Source organism: Lacerta agilis, chromosome 17, assembly GCF_009819535.1.
Source record: "Lacerta agilis isolate rLacAgi1 chromosome 17, rLacAgi1.pri, whole genome shotgun sequence".
In the NCBI taxonomy this organism is placed as follows: Eukaryota; Metazoa; Chordata; class Lepidosauria; order Squamata; family Lacertidae; genus Lacerta; species Lacerta agilis.
In genome coordinates, this window is record NC_046328.1 from 29,658,925 (window position 1) to 29,680,829 (window position 21,905).

General features: G+C 45.4%; 1 protein-coding gene across 1 annotated transcript; it reads right to left on the reverse strand.

The window, feature by feature from the left end:
• Window positions 1-398: 398 nt before the first annotated feature.
• Window positions 399-20,110, reverse strand: HNRNPUL2 (heterogeneous nuclear ribonucleoprotein U like 2). The gene is given in 19 exon segments (XM_033135903.1): window positions 399-3,424; window positions 4,167-4,274; window positions 4,842-4,933; window positions 6,666-6,866; window positions 7,005-7,173; window positions 7,799-7,927; window positions 8,737-8,829; window positions 8,831-8,860; window positions 9,546-9,701; window positions 9,703-9,810; window positions 10,211-10,323; window positions 10,437-10,522; window positions 11,667-11,811; window positions 12,602-12,639; window positions 12,641-12,673; window positions 13,166-13,241; window positions 13,244-13,298; window positions 19,412-19,680; window positions 19,683-20,110. Coding segments are annotated over 19 exon segments (2,229 nt in total). The 5' UTR covers window positions 19,939-20,110; the 3' UTR covers window positions 399-3,352.
• Window positions 20,111-21,905: the final 1,795 nt, after the last annotated feature.

The following is a 21,905-nucleotide window of genomic DNA, read 5'->3' on the forward strand; positions in this document are numbered from 1 at the left end:
CTGCCCCCCCCCCAAAAAAATTACCGGTACGTGAGCCTAAATATCTACATTGCTTCTCTCCTCACTACAGTCTGTGCTTATGAACTGCTCCACTAAATACGATTTCATTTTGTTTGTTTTTTTAAAAAAGGGCTGGGGTGTAAAACCGCTGTTTTGAAATCCTATCTTCACCAATGGATGCAAATTGCTTATTTTGCATCACCCACAAAAAGATGCGAAACAGCCTTTCACACTTTGCACACTCCCAGTGTTATTTTATTGTCATCAGCCCCAACTAGCATGGTCAGTGGTTAGAAGTTGAGAGTACTCCAAAATATCTGGTGAACACTAGGTTGCACAAGGCTGCCACAGACTGTATCCATATGCTTTCACCTGAATGAAGAGGAACCTCAATTTGCTTTGGTCTTTGAGTTTTTTATTTTGGGGGGAGGGAGAGAGAACAGACAAGCCAAAAGCATTAAACAACGACACCTAAGAAGTCAGCGCAGCAACAGAAGGATGTGGAGTCAAGCGAATGATTATTTATTCTAAAAATGGAAGTTTTTCAACCTACATATGCCAGAATTGTTAAGGAAAGAAAGTTACAGATGTAAACAACCACACAGTTACATGTTCAATGGCAAAACCCTTTTTTACTGGCCACTTAAACGTTTTACAGTTCGTAAAAACATTTACAGCCTCCGTTTCGCTTGAGCTTTCCATCTACAGCAACTAAGACATACAATCATGAAAAACACTAACAGATTTTAAACAGGCTGAATTTTTTTTCTATTTTTTGTCATTTTTACCATTTCTTTTTTTTCCTTTCCTTTTTTTTTTTTTTACAAAAATGTGCAGAAAAAAGAAGACATCTACTAAAGTTGCTAAGATCTCTCAGTCTGATGGTCTAGGATGCGGCAGTTTTAGTCATTCCCTCCCCCCACACAAAAACACACACAGGAAGACAAGTGTGCGTCATTCTTTTGAGATTCTACTTTTAAAAAGGACCATAGCTCCAAAAAGCTATTCCACTGAACAGCATCAGCAACTTCTCGAAGTGATCCCCCGGAGAGGCGTGACCGAGGACCTTCTTGCTTTCATCAAGGCTGCTGGCACTCTGTATGCTGGTAATCACGCCCAAGACCAACTTTCCACAGCATCAATCTATCACGCTCCCATGCGAGTGTTCAGTTAATGAAGCTATCTGCGTGCGCACTCTCTCACACACACAACCCCTTCTTCCCCAGAAGAATATTTTCTAGTGGCGTGAAGCATGTAAAATACCAGTTAACTTTGTTATAAAAACAGTTGTCACACAACCACACATTCTGAATACACACATGCACGGAGATAGAAGAATCCTGCTTCTCTCTAACTCCTATATTTGAAAAAAGGCAAGAGGGCGAGGAGGTGGCTGTCGCCCTCCACACTCCCTCCCCACCCCACATCAGCCCCCTTTTCAAATGACTTGGCAGGCTCCCCACTTCTGTTCTGTCAGGCTGGGATGCAGGAACGAGCATTCTTAATGGCGATGGAGACAAGAACCGTTTGCAAAGGCTGGAAAGAGTATTCTTGTGTAGCCAAAAAACAAAATAAAATAAATTTAAACCTAACAATCTAAAAAGAAAAGCAAGTGTTAAAATTTCAAACAGTGAATCACAAGGAACAGAGGCAAATCTTCAATCCCTGTGTCTGGGAATCAGACATAATTTAGTCAAGCTGGAAACAGGTGGTACCAAGAAACTAGGGAGCATTTGCACAATGTGTCTTAAGGAAGAACATCCTGTTGTAAAAAGTCCCCCATCGTTCTGTGGAAGAAAGCCTATGATGAAGCAAAATAAATCAACCCACAGGATGGGGAATAGGTCCCCCTGCAACACACATAAATGCCCACCCACATCCCGGAAAGAACACCAGCCACTAGACCCAAGAAGCCTAAGATTTTCTTCCATCTGCACGACTGGACAAACATGGAAGAGGATGCTTTATGAATTATAACTAGGCACACTAGTGTGGTTAAAAAAAAGAAAAAGAAAAGAGGAAGCATCAATAGAAGCCTCTAGGAACTGAAAAAATAATTAAGCTTCATCAAAGGGCCAGGATTAAGCAGCCAACATTTTTCAAGAACACACACACACACACATACACACCTGTCACCCCACCCACCCCACAAGCGCAGATCCTCTTTGCCCCTCCCCATGTTCCTATTTACACAGGCTACCAGTTTATCAAAACCACAAGGACAGAACACCCCCCTTCCCCCACAATGACTGTATAAAACCAGTTGGTATTCTCAGCACTAAGCTTCTCAAAAGGTGACAGTTACATGCTTGCAGTTTTGCTTATATACATGTTAGGTGCTAACAATGAGAAGATCCTGCAGAAACCCTGAGAAAAATGTTCTTTCCGCTCCACTTAAGAAGAAAAGGAAAAAAAGAGGACAGATACTATAGAGATGATGAGAGGGCCAACTAAGCCTTGGGAGGAAAGGAAGGAGGGTGCAGGAAGGGCACCCAAGGCAGCTTGCTTTGACCAGGGAAGAACTTGGGAACGTGGCGAACTAAACTCCTGCGCTTCCTTCCGTCTGATGGGTCACAAATAAGCAAGCCGCTGAGATTTCAAGGTGAGGCGCCTGCAGAAATAGGGAGAAAGCTCAAGAAAAGCCTCTGTGGCCTGGGCGACACGAGGTCAAACAAGCCTCCTGGCAATTCACTGTCTGAAAACGTAGGGCGAACTCTGAAAGGGAGGGAAAGAGGCACATCAAGACCTCTCTTGTTCGCTCTTGGTGGCTACAGGATGGGGAAAGGTTTCCTTGGTTCAACTAGAAGGAAGAACATTCATGCCGCCACCACCCTGGCCTGGAAAAACAGAGTGACAATGCTCAGGAAGTGCTGTTTTCTGCACGAGTTAGGAGAAGCCAATAGTTGTATCCCGTCTCCCCTTCCCTCCGCCCAAACAGCCACCCACTTATCCCTGCATGCCCTCATTTGCGCCTCCCCCTTTGCCATGTGGGCCCTGCACCTCCCTTCCCGCCCAGCTGCTCTATGATGTCATGTTTTCCTGCCCAATCACAGGCAGCGCTAAGTGCTGCTCTCCTGTTTGCGCAAACGTTTTGATTACAAATGTCTAAACTAGGTTTGAAATGTTTTTTTTGTTTTTTTATAGAATAAGACAATATTCTTTTCAACAAACTTTAAAAAAAATTTACAATTTCTTTTTTTTTAAACCTCCCCCTCCCACCCCCCTCAACCCTGCTGCCACTTTCCCCAACAGCCCCACATCCATTATGTTGTGTCTTGGGAAGTGACAGACACCCCCCTGCCCCCCAAATAGAGCCTCGCTGGTTGGCTGAAGGGTGGAGATGGTTGGGGTTTCACCGATACCCCTGGTATCCTCCATAGTAGTTCCTGTAGTATCGGTCTCTGTCTTGGTAGTAGTTCTGCCACTAAAAAAAAAAAGGACAATGAGAGTTGTTGATATGCGGCTAGTAGGGTATGAATGTGCTCAAGACCAAAGGGCCTCTCATCTCCTACGAAAAACAGATTGGGCACCATTCATGTTATTTACACGCTGATGGAGTGAATGCACTGGTGCCCACCAGAGGCTTTGGACTCTGGAGGGCACCTGGTTTGGGCAAGGTTGGAGTACACAAATAATGGATAATCTCAGATAAACAGTCCTATTGTAGAGGTGGAGAACTGAAGTGGTGATTTTGAATAATGTTATGTTGTTGCTTTGAAAGCAGAGGTGGATTAGGAACCGAGGCTCCCTATATCAATCACCTACTTCTCACCCTTTCTTTACTCCAGTCAAAGTCAAAATTTTCTCTTAAGAAATTCTAGAACCAAGACTTCTTGTACCCAGAGCTTTTGTGGTCTGGAATGCCTGTGAGTCAGCCAATCTCCTCCCACCATGAAGGAGGCACAGATATCACTGACGAGCAGCTGAAGAGAGGATGCCTTTGGATGTAACACTGCTGGAACCAAAGCAGATGAGAGTTCCAGCAATAGTTGTCTCCAGGAGCAGAGACAGCGAAGTGCAAAAACCACTATTCTGAAAGCACGGGACTGTGTCCAACTTGCTTCCCTCAGAGCAGGCCCTCAGAGTTAGCCATTTCCATTCATTTCAATAGGTCTACTCTGCGTAGGACTAACATTGGATACAACTCATGGTATGCAGCCTCTTACCTCTCGGTTGTAGTCCCTGTAGTAGTCTCTGTATCTGTTGTACTCATAATCACGCCCATAGAACCGATTGTAGTCCCCCCTGTATCGATCGTAGAAGTTACGATATCCCTGTGGATTGAAGGAGCAGATTAGATGCAGAGACATATACCTGGCACTGCCCCTTAACATATAACCTGTTCAAGGAAAAGTGGCTAACCTCTGGCCTTCCTGGAGTTGCTGGACTTCAACTCCCATCATTCCTGGCTATTGGACACACTGGCCAGGGCTGATTGGTGCTGGGCCAGCCACTGTTATTTTATTATTATTTTTATTCTGTATATATCTTGCCCTTCCTCCCATAGGAGTCCAGTGTGGCTTCAGAGGGCAACTGGAAGAGGATTTGCTTTGCATGCAAAAGGTCCCATGTTTAATCCTGGACATTTTGGGAATAAGGCTGGAATCTGAAACCCCATACACTGCCAGTCAGTGTAGCACAATATTGAGCTAGATGGACCAGTGGTCTGACTCTCGTCTAAGGCAAGTTCCTATGGTTCAAAGGTCACTAAAAGGAAATCACTTGAAATTTCACAATGTGGAAGGGGGGGGGAAAGTGACCCCCATTATGTCTTCCTGATTAAGAGTATCAAACCTAACTTACCAAACTTGGGCAAAGACAATCCAAGGGGATATACTTACACCTCTGTTTCCAGGCTGCCCCCAGTACTGCTGCTGCTGTTGCTGCTGCCCATAAGCCCGATTGTTGTAGCCTCCTCGGCGTTGGCCACCAGCTGGGGGGGGGGGGTAATGTAACAAAACAAAGATGTGTCAGACAGTAGTGCCAGCTTAGGTGAAATTATTAAGAAGTGCTGAGCAGTCAACCTGGCATCTCTCTCTCTTTTGTGTGGAGAAGCAGCACTTGAGCCCGGGGGGGCAGGGCAGCTCAGATACATTCATTTTTTCTAGGAAGCATAGACCAAAGATGCAATAGAACATTTGCCACTTACAAACACATTAGGATCAGCCAAAGCTTTTTCCTGCAGCTTGCTGGCCAGCCAAACCTCACCCCACTTTCCTAAATTCACAAGGGGGCATGGCGGGGGGGAGAAGGACAGACGGTTCCCTTAGAAAGCTGACAACTAATATGACCCATCTGATGCTAACTGTGCCTATTTCTCTGCAAATGGTGTGTTGAATCACCACCCACTGCCCCAATCCAACTCCTCCCAGTCCACTGCCCCCAAAGCAAGGTAAACTGTGACCTCCCCACTTCTCCCATCCCCACCTCCCCATGCTTTGCCCCCACCTCCCACAGAGCATTAGGCTACTCACACAGCAGCCCGGGAGGGTGCTGCATACTTGGATGTCTGGACTGAGCTGCCAAAAAGAAAAACAACAACAACACTCTCAGTGAGAGTTTTAAATATTTCCAGCCTTCCCCAAAATGACTACAAAGGAGACCACCTGCTCTACTGTGGAAGCTACATTTTTGTTATGTGCTTGCAAGCAGAAGCTATGGAGAGGCAGTGGAAGCGCAAAGCAGAGGGTTAAGTAGCAGGACCTGACAGATCAGCTGGTATAGAGCCAGAGACAAGGGACAGAATGAAGCTGGACAGGCGGGGGCCCCAGAAAGCAGCTATGCAAAAGGACGGGGGGGGGGTAACTCAAGATGAACCACTCTTGACAGGGAATAAGGAATTTGGGTGTTTCAAAATTGCTCGTGACTGTGTGATTCAAATGAGAAATCTTGTCTCTGGCTCCTTCTCTGCTGGTAGCTGTCTTTTGGAAAGGAAAGGTGGGAGGGAGCCTGAGGGAGCAGATGCCCCAGGCTGTTGCTCCAGAAGGTGGAAACAATGCTTACAATCAAGGGGGAAGGGGAAATGAGACTGGTACATAATGGGGAGGGGGAGGTGATGAAAGCTTAGGACATGGGTGGGAAATCTGTGGCCCTTCAGATGTAGCTGGGCTCCCAACACCTCCATCTGCCCCAGCCAACATCATTTGGTAAAAATGGTCACTGGACGGCTGAGCAAAGGAAGCACCATGAAGTTAGTCTGAATGTGACCTCTAAAGACACCAGGCCCGCAGATGTGACTTAATGGATCAAATGAGCACAAATCTTTTATGTTGTGAACTGCTCTGAGACTTGTGGGTATAGGGTGGTGTACTGCTGCTGCTGCTACTACTACTACTACTAATAATAATAATAATAAATCTTAGTAAAAAACTGCTGCAGCCAAGTCCTCTAAGTGTGCATACAATTATCTTGCGTGGTCAGAACTTCTCACAACTACCCTAGGCTCCAAAGGGAGAAAGCTAAACCCACAATGAGCCAAGAATGAGCTGAACAGGATTAGGGGAGTCATTTGGGCAAGAGTGAAGCAAGTGTTGCTCTCAGAGAGGCACGGGATTTCCTTTGGGACCTGGGGAACAGGAAGCCCACAGCTGTCCTCAGCAAAAAGACGAATGAAGAGTGTCAGGAGTACCTCCAGAGAGCAGCCCTTGCTACTTGCAAACCCTCACCATATCCCTGGCCGCGGTTGCGGTTCTGGCGGTTGCGTTTGTTGCGGTTGTTGCGTCGGTTTGTCCGCTTTTCGGAGGGTGGGAGCAGTTTCCTGGCCTCTTCCTTGTATTTGGTGACGAGGGGCTGGGCCTCCTCCTTTGCAAGCTCTTGGTACAGGACTTCATCTATGAAATCACATTTCTCCGGAAGAGAAAAGTTGGCTGCGATCACAGGGAAGCAGGAGGAAGAGGAAGTGCAGAATCATTAGAGGAAAGTTCTTTTCAACAGGGAAAACAAACCTCAAGCCCCAACACCACTACTTCGCTCGTGTTCCCACAGACCCTTTTTGCAGAGGCTACCTTTCATTTCCAGCATCACAGACTCAGGCACATCTTCTCCTTCAGCTTCCTCCCTCTGCTCCAGCCTGTCTTCCCAGTCTTCTTCAGTGGGAACCAACACAATCACCTTGCGCACAAAACCCTTGAAAGGGAGCAGCTTCCGCCGTTGCCCAGAATTGTACACATTACACTAAAAGGGAGAAAACATGTGGGTCTTAGAGATGGCAAGAGCACCTCCTCTTGGCAATGGCCAAAAGTCATTAAGGGACTCCCTGAAACCATAGCCGAGCAGGAATGAAAATGAACCAAAACATTACGGTTATTAATGATAATCAGACTTCTAGTGGTCAACCCATCCTTTATGATCAGGGGCAGGAATTGCTTCTAAAAGTATGGCGATAGTTTAATTAATCTCTCCACATTGTTCAAAATGTTAAGAACTCATCTCCCGCCTTGCCCTGTCTTGCTTTTTGTAAAAGCACCCTCCTCATAACCAGTGGTGGGGAATGGATGTTGCCAGCACAACTCTCATCACCCCTGACTGCTGACCATATTTCTCCCTTCCAGTAGCTGCTTCTGTTCTGATACCGTTTTCTGGATGTCACCACCATCACCATATGCTAAGCCTTCTCCTCTAACATGGAGAAGAACAGGCCCACTAAAATGTTATGACAAAGACCCTTCCTCATGTACCCAGTCATCAGAGAAATCCTGTTTGTCAACTTGCATGGAGACTGTATGAATACTTTGGATTTTCTAACTTCATTGCCTACCTCCTTGGAACTAAACCCCCTCAGCACTTATGTAAAAATTACCTGATCAAGAATGAAGTTTCGCTTTGTCCTGGGGGCATCTGACAGTTTACTAACACAACGGGCAGCTTGCTGAAGCAGTTGGTCGTTAGCTGCAGTGTCCAGTACCTCTTCAACTTCAGCACCCGTTGTCTGATAAAGGGGGGCGGATTATGAAGGAGACCGAACAAATCAGGAGAAATATATCTCTCATCTCTCTCTCTCTCCTCTCTCTCACACACACACACACACACACACACAAGCCACTACTTTACACAGTTAAGAGTTCAGGAACTGACAATAGGGATGTTATTCATGGAAATTCTGTATTCCAGGGTGTCTCCACATACTGCCCTGCTGACATTCTTGGGTTGTTTTGGGCTCGTCTCTTGTCTTCTCTAAAACTCTGTCTGTCTTCTACAAAGAAGTGAGTTCAAAAAACCTTGCTTTTGCTTACATAGATGATTATGAAGGCAAGATGGCGAAGTCAAGGTTTAAATTATGCAATTAAAAGGTAAAGGTACCCCTGACTGTTAGGGTCCGTCGCAGACAACTCTGGGGTTGCACGCTCATCTTGCTCTATAAGCCGAGGGAGCCGGCGTTTGTCTGCAGACAGCTTCCGGGTCATGTGGTCAGCATGACTAAGCCGCTTCTGGCGAACCAGAGCAGCGCACGGAAACACCGTTTACCTTCCCACTGAAGCGGTACCTAGTTATCTACTTGCACTTTGATGTGCTTTCAAACTGCTAGGTTGGCAGGAGCTGGGACCAAACAACGGGAGCTCACCCCGTCGTGGGGATCTGACCTGCCGACCTTACTGATCAGCAAGCCCTAGGCTCTGTGGTTAGACCACAGGCGCCACGTGCGTCTGCAATTACCCCACCCCAAGTAGCTCAGACCTCAGATTCACCCTCTGGAATTATACACAGACTGAAAAAATGGAAGTGACCTCTGACTTCTACCCTCATTTGGCAGAGAACATTGCCTGTTCCCAAGATGTTGTAGCGCTTATCTTGATTCTCCTGGATGTGCTTCTGTGCCCAGTGGGTTTTCCCCGCATCCTGGCAGCCCAACCATAAGCAGCACCTAGAACGGGGAGCAGGAAGAGAGTAAGCAAGCCCACAAATTTAGAAGTTAAAGGGGCACTGGTGCTAACTGTGCTGTTGGGCCATGCAAGTCCCTGTTAAGACAGCAGTTGCCAAAGCTCCATTAAGATTTCCTCTATGCTCTGAAATGCCTTTCAATGCAAGGGGCTAACCAAAGAGAAGGTCCGCTCTTACTACTGCCCCTCCCTGCCCTGCAATTAGAATACACAATTTTCTGGACCCTTTCAATACATATCCCCTTCCTGGGAGATGCCCTGCCCCCAGACTGATGAAAACACAGGATGGAATAGAACACATAAAAAAGACTAGGGCTAGGGAAAAGTAAGAGAGGAGGTTTATCTACCTGGGTTTGGAGGCACATTATTCCCATACCTTGACCACAAGCTATCTTAAGGTCACATCCACAACATACATTTAAAATTCCAATTCTTGCTCCCTTCAACAAACTACAGTTCCCAAGATTCCTTTGGGGGAAGCCATGCAGGCTAAATTGGATTTAAATGGAATGTGTGGATGTGACCTAATTCACCAGAATTAGGTAAAAGACAGAGTCTTCACCACTAGATTATCCATTAGAAAGATTAAGCAGCAGCATCAGAACACTGTACTATTGGAACGCAAGAGAAGCCCCTCTAGAACTGAAACATGGAAGTCTGTTTTATTACCTCACACTCTCCAGGGGTTTTGGGTGGCAGGGGAGTGCGCACTCGATCCTCAACGGGGACGGCATGGATGAAGATGAAGTCCTCAGGAACCGGGCAAAAAGGCTCCTCTTTCTGGCCGAAGTTCAGCTCCACGACACAGTTTTTGCACAGCACATTGCGGCAGAAGAGCTCGGTCACCGAGCAACTCCTTGTTGATCTGGAAGGCCACACCTAGGTCCTCCCCATTCTTGGAGAAGGACAGCTCCACCTCTTCACTGTCAAAGTTCTGTAACACAGGATACGCAAGCATGTGACCAGCAAGTCCCCATGGAATGGGCACACACACCTTCTTCACACTGTCACATGCTTTCCAAGCCATGTTCTAATAGCCTCCTGAAGACAAAGCAATGGAAGGCAAAGCTGGCTTTTAGCTGCCCTGGTTTAACACCACAGCCAGTTATGGGGACGTTCTAGTAAGAAGCATTAAGGCAAACCTCGTGACGGCACATGCAGTGCACGGTTGTCCCCTGAACGGCACTGCATCAAGGAAAGGAGCAGGAGTTAACTTTGTGTTGTTAATTACACCTTGGCTGTACAGAACCTCATTTTCCCCTACCCCGGCCTACTCCGAAGATACCGAAGCGGCCCCTCAAGAGCCGGCCCGAGGCCTCGCTCACTGCACTTACAGCAAAGCAACCGATCACATCATTCTCCCCAAAGGGCTGACCAAAGTCTTCGAATTGCCCATTTTCAGCCTTCAACCCTCGTCCATCGTAGCCATAAGAAAACTCATCCTCACCTAGAAGAGAGCAACACTTACTATGGTGACTTCACCTTGAGAACTGCGATTTCTTCCCCAGGCGCGCCAGCTTAGTTGCGCTGCATTGCTGCTGGAAAGGAGGTACTGCTTACCTAGCTGTGAACGAGAGAGATCAACAGACCATCCAACGCGAAGCAACTGGTTCTCTGTGGACCCTTCCTTCAGCGGGAGGTTTGTGTCACCTAAGGCAGATCAAGGGGCGATGCCCATTTGAGACCAATGTTAGGAAACTTGTAGAAAAGGTTGCTGTATGCACCCAAGCCCCTTTGCAAAATGACACAATGATCTTATTTAAATATCAGCCCAAGCAGACCCATTGTCAACTGACCCTCACAGCTGATCCATTTAAGGCAACTTCTGCAGTACAAACACCTTCCCCCAACCAAAAAAAAAGAAATATGTAATTCACATTATGTTCTGATTACACATTATACTACTGTACTGCCTTCTGCTTTGATTGGGTAAGTGTTCTGTATTTTTATTCTTCTGTTCTTTGGCTGGAATCCAATTTATGTGGAGGGTTGGGGGCCCATCCAGAGCAAATCTGGTGGGGGGGGGCTGGAGGAAGTGGAATTGCCAAAAATTGCCTCCCTCCTCCCCCCGGCTGCTAATGGATGCTTTTCATCACTGGAATAACACCAACTGGATTATACTATGTGTTTCTAAAGGACACATTTGCAGCTATTGCTGTGTAGCTTGTTGCCTTTTATTGCAATAATTTAATTTTTGTTCTACACTGTGGATCACTTAGGCAACATTTGTTATTAGGCAACCTAACAGTGACCTAAATTAAAATAAACTAGCAACAATAGCTCAAGCCTCAATTCCTTGGAGATTAAATTCACCTTTCCAACATGTGATACTCACTCTCTCTCTCTCTCTTTCAAACACACACATGTTGTGTATACACATATACATTTTTTGGCCCCGAAGAGTTGGTCAAAACACCTTTGTCATCGTTTATAAGCTGTTGTGCAGGCCCAACTAGCAATAGGAAGTGAAGGCATGGCAACATAAACTTTATTAACTTGTGCCTCAACAACCTTCACAGTAATGAGACTCCATTTCCTTTAAAAACAGAACTGTGCAGTAAAGTTGTATCCAAAAATAAAATTAATATACCCAGGTTAGTGATGTCCTATTAATTTCAATCAGCGTATTCTGAATATGACTAACACTGACTCTCAATGTCCACTTCATACCGATCTGGAAAAACAACTCCAATCTGCAGTCTGTTGAAATGATCTAGCTCAGACCACAGTTGCTGCTTGAAAGCTCCAAGAAGGCTCAACGTGGATTATGTGTTCCCCCGAGGAAACGTCCTTACCTTTGCCTCAAAGCAGACCTTCCCCTTTTTCACTCCATGTGTGCTTCTTGCCCCAGACCACAGATTAGGGAACTTCTCGGAGAACAGAGGCTGGCCTCCATAGCGGTCCTTGGTAGCTTCTGAAGTGAGATCAGATGTATCTGGGCAAGAAAGCAAAGCAGGTCGCATTTAAAGCCACATGTGTGTGATGTCTACCATTGCAAAATAATTTCAAAAGAGAAACCTGGGGTGTGGATCAGTGATCAGATTTTGAGTTTTCTGTAATCCTTTTGTTCATAATGATTCTAACTCCTAAACATATCACCCCTTGTTCCCCCACTCTGTGCTGAAGTGCCCAAATCCTCTCAGGTTAAGTTATAGAAAAGGCATACATTGTAGTGAACATAGAAGGGGACTTTTTCCTGTTGGGAAGGACACATTCCCTCCAGGGATAATTAGAATCACATGCTGATGTTGGGAGCAATCTGAACAAGTAGAAGGCCAGGATTGCTACCCCATTGGAGGAGGAACAGATCACTCTTGTAAGAGGACTAAATTCATTCACTTGTAAAGGGCTTTTCTCCCCACACCTTCCATTGCTCCCATTTTGCTTCTCCCAACCCTTGCCTTATACAGTGAAGGGAAGAAATGGATAAAGACAAGAATTTGAAATAATGAATCTAGGTTAGTATGTCCACTCATTCAAGTGTCTACTCAGGTATGAATAACATTTATACAACCCCAAGTCTTTAGGTTCTATACTATTTAGGGTTGGCAACTGATCACAGTTAGTAGCAAGGCTTGCTATCTTGCTTTATTTTTTTAATGAAAAACACAAAACACAAAAACTTTCCGTTGCAGCCTTACTATACTACGCATCCTGACTTTCTATGAAATGATATTTAAATTTGTCATTACACAGTTCACATAGCATACAAAATAAACACATACATGTGTCCAGGATCACAGCATTCTCATCATCCTCTCTCTAGCCTCCTCCTCTGGGGTGGCGGAGACTTGGATCTAGATTGAATATAAAGGAACAACCAACAAGGTCACTTAAAAATGCATCCAGTAAAAAACCGGTATGTAGAAGAAAACAAAGCAATACTACAAACACCATGATAATCCCTGGAACCTCGTTCCTCACATCGGCTTTCCCTTCGTCCTGATTTAGCATTATTTTCAAACCAGATATTAAAATAATCTCTAGGTAATCAGAACAAGTCAGGTTCACGGTCCATGTTCCTATGTTGTTTGACTTTGATACTACAAGTGTTTCTTTCAAAGCCACCACCCTCTGGTTCAAACACAACACTAAGTCACAATTCTGCAAAAGTGAAACTAAACTCTTGCCCAAGTCCTCCTCCCCGCCATGTGGGATGAGAGAGTGTGCGTGAAATTGATGCTTTGCTTGCGTTCATTCACAAAGCACTAAACCCCCCAGTTAGTGTTCTGTATGAACTTCATTGGCCACCTGCGTGAATTCCTGGACAAAAATGACCCACATCTCACCGGCTATTATAGGCCTCCTCTCGGAACTCATAGTAAGCACGGCCGTGCTCGTCCGTCTCATCCCGCTGTCTTTTATTCCGTGGCGTTCTCCATCTGGTCCAGCCTGCTTTGCTTTCTCATCATCCTCAATTTGCTGTAAGAAAACACAAGCACAAAAACAAAAGTGATTTTGTTGAAAGCAAACACACTTGCATGTATAAGCCCCTTCTGGCCTCTCTTACCTTGGAACGAAACACACATAAGGTGTTTATCTAGGACTCCTAGGGTAGCCTAAATCCCCTGTGATCAACCTAAGGGAAATCTTTATAAACAAGCCTTGTGTCTCCTTTTTCACTAACAGTTAACCATGGATTTAGTGAGGCTCCTGGAAGTCAAAGTGATATGCTTCATTTTTCCATTTTGGCCTGTGGGCAGAAGTCTTACATTTTCTGATTCTCTCAAGCCTCCAGTTCTTTAGCGTACCTTTTATTTTACTTTTTTTTTTTTTTATAAGAATTATTGACCTTTTTCTTATAACAACATATACCCACACCCACACCTACAATTAAACAAATACAAAACAAATACACTGATAAAACAAATACAAACAGTGTCAAGTTTTCTTGTTGCATCTTTTCTTTAAGAAGAAAATTTCTATTTCCATATCTGACCATTGACTTCCCTGCCCTTTCTCCTTCGAGTTCATATCCCTAATCTATTTTATAACCATTTCTCCTGAAATTCAAATTCAATTATATAGTTACACACAATTATATATTCAACATTTAACTAACAATGCATCATCGTAGTAATATCTCATCATAATTCTTCTTCCATTAGAATCTTCACCAATCATTTATATCATATCTATCTCTTCTATCCTTTAAACTGCTGCTAATAACATAGTAACTCAAAATATCTCCTTTCATATTCAAACAAAAAATAAAACAAAAAGATTGTTGACAGTATTCGCCCTCCGATTTCAAAATTCCATGACAGGCTACTTCAAATTTTACTTAGTGTTTCACCCCACACCCCCTCTGTCCATTATCTTCTCCTGGTGGCATCAACAGTGAATTTCCCTGTGGCTTCCCTCCTCCAAGCGTCCACAGATCCAGGCACAGTCCAAAACTCTCCTTGCCACGAGCTCCAGGATGTCCATCTCGTCGTCTCTCAGCTTCTCCGGTTCTTTGTAGCATTCCTTTTCTTCTTGTAAAAAACCATAATTCTCTGTCCCTGGCCCCCGAGCTCACACCTCGGGGACTGGATATAACAAATCTTACCGTCGCCTTGGGACTGCCACCCCCAAAAGGCGAGTTTCTTCTCCGAAGTAGCTCACTCATTTCTCTCCATCTTCCCAGACACCCTCTCAGCTCTTTGGCAAGACTTTCTTCCAAAGTATTAAAAGTTTTAAAAGCCTCCTCTGTGGGCAATTGGTTCTCTTTCAGACCCCACACAAGACTTTGACTTTCCTGTACAGCAGTTCCACCTTCAAAGCAGTGAGCCTCTGTTCGTCCGTTAGTCCAGAGTTCAGTACCAGTTCAAGGACGAAGCCCAGCATACTGGCAGAGGGGGAGGAAGTGGGTATCAAATTTCTACTCCTGCCTCTCTGTTCATCGCCATTTTCCTAAACTGGAGCGCAGATACCGCAACTTTAAATGGAGATATTTTCCACTAATTTACTTCCCAAGAAAAAAGTTTGCCAGTCTCATGTATCAATTTTAAGCACATTGTAGCAGTCCTGTAGCAGCAGTTGCTCAAATTGGTTAGCTTCTTTAACTCGAAGGGAAGAAGGCAGGCTGCCTTTCTCCTTCCCCCCGGATCGTTCCAAAAGCTCGATTTCTGGTCAAATTAGTTACTCACGACCACCGGGTTCCTTTGGCTCCATTCTTCAAAGGTAGAACTAAGACGCTCACCGCGGGCTTTGTCGCCGCATTTGCATCCCGGTTGGGGCATATCCCCGTAAGCCCGGCTCCGTTGTCCCTTCACCCCCTCCCCCTTTACAGGGGGGGCAAGGGAAGGGTTCGGAGCCTCCGTGGGCGCAGCCGGGGAGCCCAGGGTGCGGGACGCTCTTCCCGCACCCCAACCGGAGCCCCGCTTTGCGGTTGCGGGGCTCCTAACCCCGGGATGGATCGGGCGCCTCGCAGCCGAAGCAGCCCCGACCACCCGCTATGGCGTCGCCAGCCGGAAGTCACCTTTTATTTTACATCTACATCATTAAGGTCTGCAGGCTTTCAGTAGCATTATGCCTGATGCAGAAGATAGGAACAAAGCCTCCACATCTGTAAGACTGATGTAGGCATGTGTTAAGTACTATGATGACACTTCATACTGAAAATCAAACTTCAATACAGATGTATGGCAAAGATGTGACACACCCTGAGCCCACATGTAGATCTTGAGGGTATTAAGTAATGTATGCCTAAGGATAAATTCCTATTTCTTCCTTTCATGTTCACTGTTACTCAAAGTGGCGCATGCCCCCACAATTTTCTCTTCAAAAACAGGGTTCAATGTATTTCCAATTTCTAAGGAGAATGAAGCATTAATTCCCAATATGTTAACTGCTTTGTCAAGGAACAGCATAGGGCTAAATAGGCACAAGAATAGCCTATTTCAATGATGCACCATAACATGCCTTTTTTAAAAGCATATTTCAATTTGCAACCATAGACAGGTAGCAAAAGTAGTGCTAGCAAACAGCAATAAGCAACCATACAACTCAGGAGCCACACATGGAACTGCTATAACCTAAGCCTATGCCTGTTCCCCTACGAAGTAAGCCCATCTATAGTCAATAAGGTTTACTTCCTAGCAAGTGTTTAAGATTGTAGCCAAACTGCCTAGCTTTCTTAGGAATAAAACAAACCTTTAGAGACAACATAGCAACTAAAGCTTTCCTCTTAAGACTCTGTCGTGTGGTCTCATGAACTTAATAGCCAAACATCACCACACACAAATCTGAAATACAGTGGTACCCGCTAGACGAATGCCTCGCTAGACGAAAAACTCGCTAGACGAAAGCATTCGTCTAGCGGGAGGCAGCCCCGCTAGACGAAAAAGTCTATGGGGCTGCCTCGCAAGACAAAAAAAATTCGTCTTTTTTTTTTCGTTTTGCGGAGCGCGGCTCCCATTGCCGCTCCGCAAGACGAAAACCCCGCTAGACGAAAATTTTGCGGGACGAATTATTTCGTCTAGCGGGGCACCACTGTACTAGTTTTCCAAACCAATCTTTCAGAGTGTTTACCACTTAACCAAGCAATGCACAGAAGTTACCCCTTAGTGCATTTCATGTGGATAAGCCTGGAGAACATGTTTGGTTAACTGCAGCTGCTTACAAACTGAAAATACCGTTTATACCTATGTTTGGATACCAGCAGATTTTGTTGTTTTTTAAATCAAGGACAGAAGTCTGATGTGCTTTCCCCTAAACACACATTTGGCAGCAGTACTGAATAAAACACTTTCAGCAACTTCTAGTTCAAGGCCCAAGACCATGGCACATCAGTGTACTTAATAGGTCTTCTTAGCAAACTGATGGCCTACAGCAGTGAGAATACAATTTACAAGTCTTAAGTTCAAATCACACCTTTGTTGTGAACTTTTATGCATCCTTATACAAGCTTCACATCACCACAACAAAAAGCTAATGTTCATTGATTTGAACACTTAAAATGCATAATATTTTTATGCATTTATTATGCAAGTTACTTTCTTGTGGCAAACATTCAGAAATTGATAAATTGTATAAACAACCCTGTCTCCCTGTCTACCAACTGTAGAAAATTGAATAATAATTATAATTCCAACATTACTAACATTTATCACACAGTTCTATCATAGATGAAACTTTACAAAGAATCTTACCAGCAAAACAAAACAAAAAGATCCCTGTCCATAGGGAACCAGCCCTTAAGAATTTAATCTAGTATTTTAGACTCCTCACAAGTGCTTCACACACACACACCTATTTTCATCCCACTCCTCCTCTAAGCTCAAGGTAGAGTACATGATCAACATTTTTTCTTATAACAGCCCTGTTAAGTAGGATAGATTGGGAGAGTGAAAAGCTAAAGGTCAGCACTGAGATTCATGGCTAAGTGGAGATTCAAATGAAGGACCCCCTGGTCCAGTGGTTCTTAGCCTTTTTGAAGTCACAGACCTCTTTGAGCATCTGCTAAAACAGGCATCCCAAAACTTGGTCCTCCAGATGTTTTGGGACTACAACTTCCATCATCCTAGCTAACAGGACCAGTGGTCAGGGATGATGGGAATTGTAGTCCCAAAACATTGGGAGGGCGAGTTTTGGGATGCCTGTGCTAAAAGCTATTGACGCCTTCCCCAGAATTCCCCCCCCAGACAATTCTCAAAGTAACAGGAAGTAAATGAAAAAAAATCTCTTTATGTGCCTAGTTCCTATGGGGTCCATGGGCCACAGATTAAGAACCCCTTGTCCTAATTCAATCTCACACTCCTCTACTCCAAGACTCTCTCATATCTTAATAACCTTATTTACATTAACCTTGACAAAGTATAATACAGTACTGTACCCATATCATGAAAAGGAAAAAGAGACAGGGAAGCATATATATTAGTACTACAGCCATAATTTAAATTAGATATTTCCTAACTCACAACAATTTAGCCACTACATACATAATTATTTATTTATACTGAGCCATTAATGTGCACACCTCTTCACAAGAGCTAATTTCTTATGGACCACAATCTGCCACTGAATGGGATTCTTAAAAAAAATTACAACATAATTAAGTTCTATCGACTTCTACTACTGTATAACAAAAAAGAGGTCCCTGCCCTGAGGAGCTTCCAATTTAATATTCAATTCAGGGGGGAGGAAAGAGGAGAAACAAGATGGAAAGAAGCATCAACAGAGGAGAAATAGGAGTTCAGTTACTATTACACTGATATATATACAGGAATGGCTATATATGACAGAAAAAAGTACCATGACTAACAGAACTACAATGACAGAAAATCTGATGAGACCATAGAATTGTGACATTTCTATGCTTGGTCAACTCCATATAAATTGCACACTGGCTATTCACAACAGCAGTAATTGGTGATATAACACCATCTTCTGCAGTTATGAATTTACCTGTTGGTCCACAGTAAACCTGTCAAGAATTTCACTTCTGTTCTACAACCAATAACAAGCCACTTGGCCATTAGAGATCTACCACAATACACATGTTTACTCAAAAGCTAATCCTATTATGTTAATTGGGAGCTTACTTCTGGATAAAGTGCACACAAAATACATTTCAACGCCAAAATCCTATACATTTTTTACCCAGAAGCAAGATTCACTGATTTAAAGAGGGCTTATCCACCACTAAAGCTGCAACCCTGTGCATCCCATCCCTATGCACATTGTTTTGCAGGTTAGCACCACCAATCCAACACAAGTTACAGTGGTACCTCGACTTACGAATTACTTGACTTACAAATTTTTCGACCTACGAATGTGCATTCAGAATGGATTAAATTTGTAAGTCGAGGCACAGCTGCCCTTCAGAATGCCTCACAACGAGGATAAGAATGACAACACAGGGGTAACAATAAAAACAGCATTAGTGGTAACAGAGAATAGGTAATATTGAGAATGCCATAGTTAACCACCTTCAACAAATAAGTAATAATAATGATGGCAATAAATAGGTAGAATAAAAACAAGGTGGTATCCAACTTTAGTGATACACAGGGTAGATCCAGTGAAATTAATAGACGTTACTAACTCGGGGCTACTAATTTCAATGACCCTAGTTTGCAGAACACGGTTGCATGCAACCCTAATATTACAACGTGTAAGTAACAGTAACAATGAGGATGCTGATGAGAAACAAATAAAGACACGGAGCTTTACTGTGTGCTTCCATCCGTATCCGACGTCAGCCATGCTCTGAGGAAGCCCATTGAAACTTCTGCTAAGTTCATTGATCCGAAATGGTGCACTTCAGGAACGGCTTTCGCCCATGAAATCAATGGACTAGGGGGTTGCATACCACGCTCGCCCTACTCAAGAGTAGCCCCACAGGAGTTCGTCGACACGACCTGAATCTGGGTCCGCCCGTTTCAGCTGGGGAGGCTCTTGAGCAGAACTTCGCCGGATGCGTCCCCTAAACCAGAGGCAGCCCACCAAAACGTAAGCAGGAGCTTTGCCTGGCGGCCAACAGCCGCGATGCGAAGCGACCGTTACACCCCCCCCCCCCGCAACCAGCCCAGCCGCGATTCCCGCCTTACCCTCTTGCTCGGCTCCTCCTTGGCCGCGGCCTCTCCCGCCGCCTCCTCGCCAACCCCGCCGCCGCCTCCTTCCTCCTTCGAAGGCCGCTGGGCGCCGTTGACTCCGCCGTCGCTGCCGCCTGGCTGAGCCTGGGCCTGGCCTTCGTCCTGCTCGCCGGCCTGCTGGGGCTGGGGCTGGGCCTGGCCGCCGCTCGCCGCCTCCCGCTGCTGCTCCTCCTCGTCCGCCAGCAGCGCTTCTTCGTCCTCGTCCTCTTCCTCGTCCTCCTCGTCTCTTCGTCGTCGCCGCCGCCCTCGTTGTTTTCGCCGCCGCCGCCGCCGCCTCCCAAGCGGGCCCTGCCGAGGCTCTGCCCGGCCGCCGCCGCGGCTGCCGACTCCGCCCCGGCCTCCTCAGGCCCGGCCGCCAACATCTCGGCGTCCAAGGCCTCCTGGAGCCGCTGGGCCAGCTCCACTTTCAAGCCGCGCGAATCCAGGCCTCGCCGCCCGAGCTCGGCCCGCAGCTCCGTCACCTTCAGCCGCTTCACGTCCATGGCGCGCGCGCTCCGCGGATGAGGGGGGGCGGAGGGGGGGGGAGGAGGAGGAGGAATTAATCGAACGAAAGGCGCTCCGGAGGGACTGCGCCTGCGCGGTGCTCTCACGCTCGCTCGCTCTTCCCTCAGCGCAGGCCTACACCCCTGCAGTCCGAGTTCGGCGCGCGTTCCCGCGCCTGCGCCGTCCAGGAGCGCTCCCCCAAGCACGGCTCCCCCGCCCTCGACAACTTCAACGCGCAAGCGCAGCCTGGCGAAAATGGCTGCTGCGCAGGCTCGGAGGACGGGCCGGCTAGGCAGAGGCACATCGCGCAGGCGTGGATAGCTAGCAGCCTTTCGATTACAGCAAGCGGCGCATGCGCGCTTGCTGCCTCTTCGCGTCCCCGCCCTCTCCTTCTCTTTCGATCCCACTATAGTTAAAAAAAGGTTCCTTTAGTCCGCGCGGCCTCGGTTGATTTTTTTATTTCCTCAAACGATCTGTTAAGCACCCCTTTTGCTTTGAACTGTGCATGCGTGTTTTTCCGCGCCTACGTGCGCAGTGATAGATTTTGGGCGGGCAGCTAACGCCCGTTTGGGCGGGCGCATTACAAGAAGGGAATATGATTTTTTGATTGGCTGAAATTCACCAATCAGAATAAAGAGCTCGCAAAGTTACTCAGCCTATGAACAGTCCAAGCTGCTTTTTAATTGGGCGGCTTCTCGCGAACCTTGTTAGCCTTTTTTTTTACCTCAAATTGAGGGCGCCGCCATCTTGCCTTTAAAAGCCTCACATTAAGAAGAGAAGAGTTTTATCTTGTTGCCCCTGACAGCGACGCTTAGTTTTCAAAAGTTGCATAGCTGGCAGAAATTAGACAGGTGCAGCGTGCAAATCGGGGGTGCTGCACCAGTTAAATTAAGCACCTCTACGTTAAGTTGCCAACTACGTGTTGGCAACTCTTAAAGACACAGAGCCCTTGCCAGTAACAAGGTTTATTTATTGAATCTTTTACACTCCGCCTTCTCTCTTGATCCCCAAACTGCGCCCAAAAACACACAGTACGTCCAGTAACACGGGGACTCTCCCTCTTTTTTTCTCACTTCATCACCTGCAAGCATTTGCTTCTTTATTTCTGAAGGTATCTACCACGTATGCTGGGTAGTTTAATGCTTTGTGTATGTGGCTGTAGTCAAGTGCATCAAGAACTATGAAACAAAACAATGTCTTAGGTCGATTTGGTAATTCATTAAAAAAGAGAAGGATTAGGCACAAACTACACAGGTTGGCGGCAGGACACCACACACAGTCTTCAAATGTTCCAGCCATGTCAGTGGCAGAAAGTGGGCATGACTGGCAGCACAATCCCATACCCCCCAACATTTCTCCAATGAAAATAGGGACATCCTATTATTATTATTATTATTATTACCCAACCAACTCTGGGCTGCTTCCAACAATAAATAAAAATCAAAATTAAACATTTTAAAAACTAGAGGTCAAATAACTCCATACCCTCCAACACTTCTCTGATGAAATTAGAGACATCCTAAGGAAAAACAGGACATCTATATGACACTCACTGTTTATATAATCAGGAAATGCAGATCATCTTACATCAATACTATCCGATTTGGCTTCACCTCAGATTACACATCTATGTCTGCCCATTCAGATAAATCTTTCAGTTCATGGCAATTTATGAAATACCACATTGGTATGAACATTGCTATAAGTATATTCTTGTCCAGGGAGAGTGGAAGGGAATATAATGTTTGTTATTATTGTTCATATATGCAAACATTTTTAAAGCAATGTTCCATACATTAGAAGATAGCCTTAGTCTCCAGTTATTCATCTAACCCCTATTTAAAGCCATTGAAGTTGGTAGCCATCACTGCATCTTCTGGAAGCGAATTCCACCTTCTATGTGCTGCATGAAGAAGTAATTTCTTTTGACTGTCCTAAATCATCTTAACATTTGCCTTCATTGAAT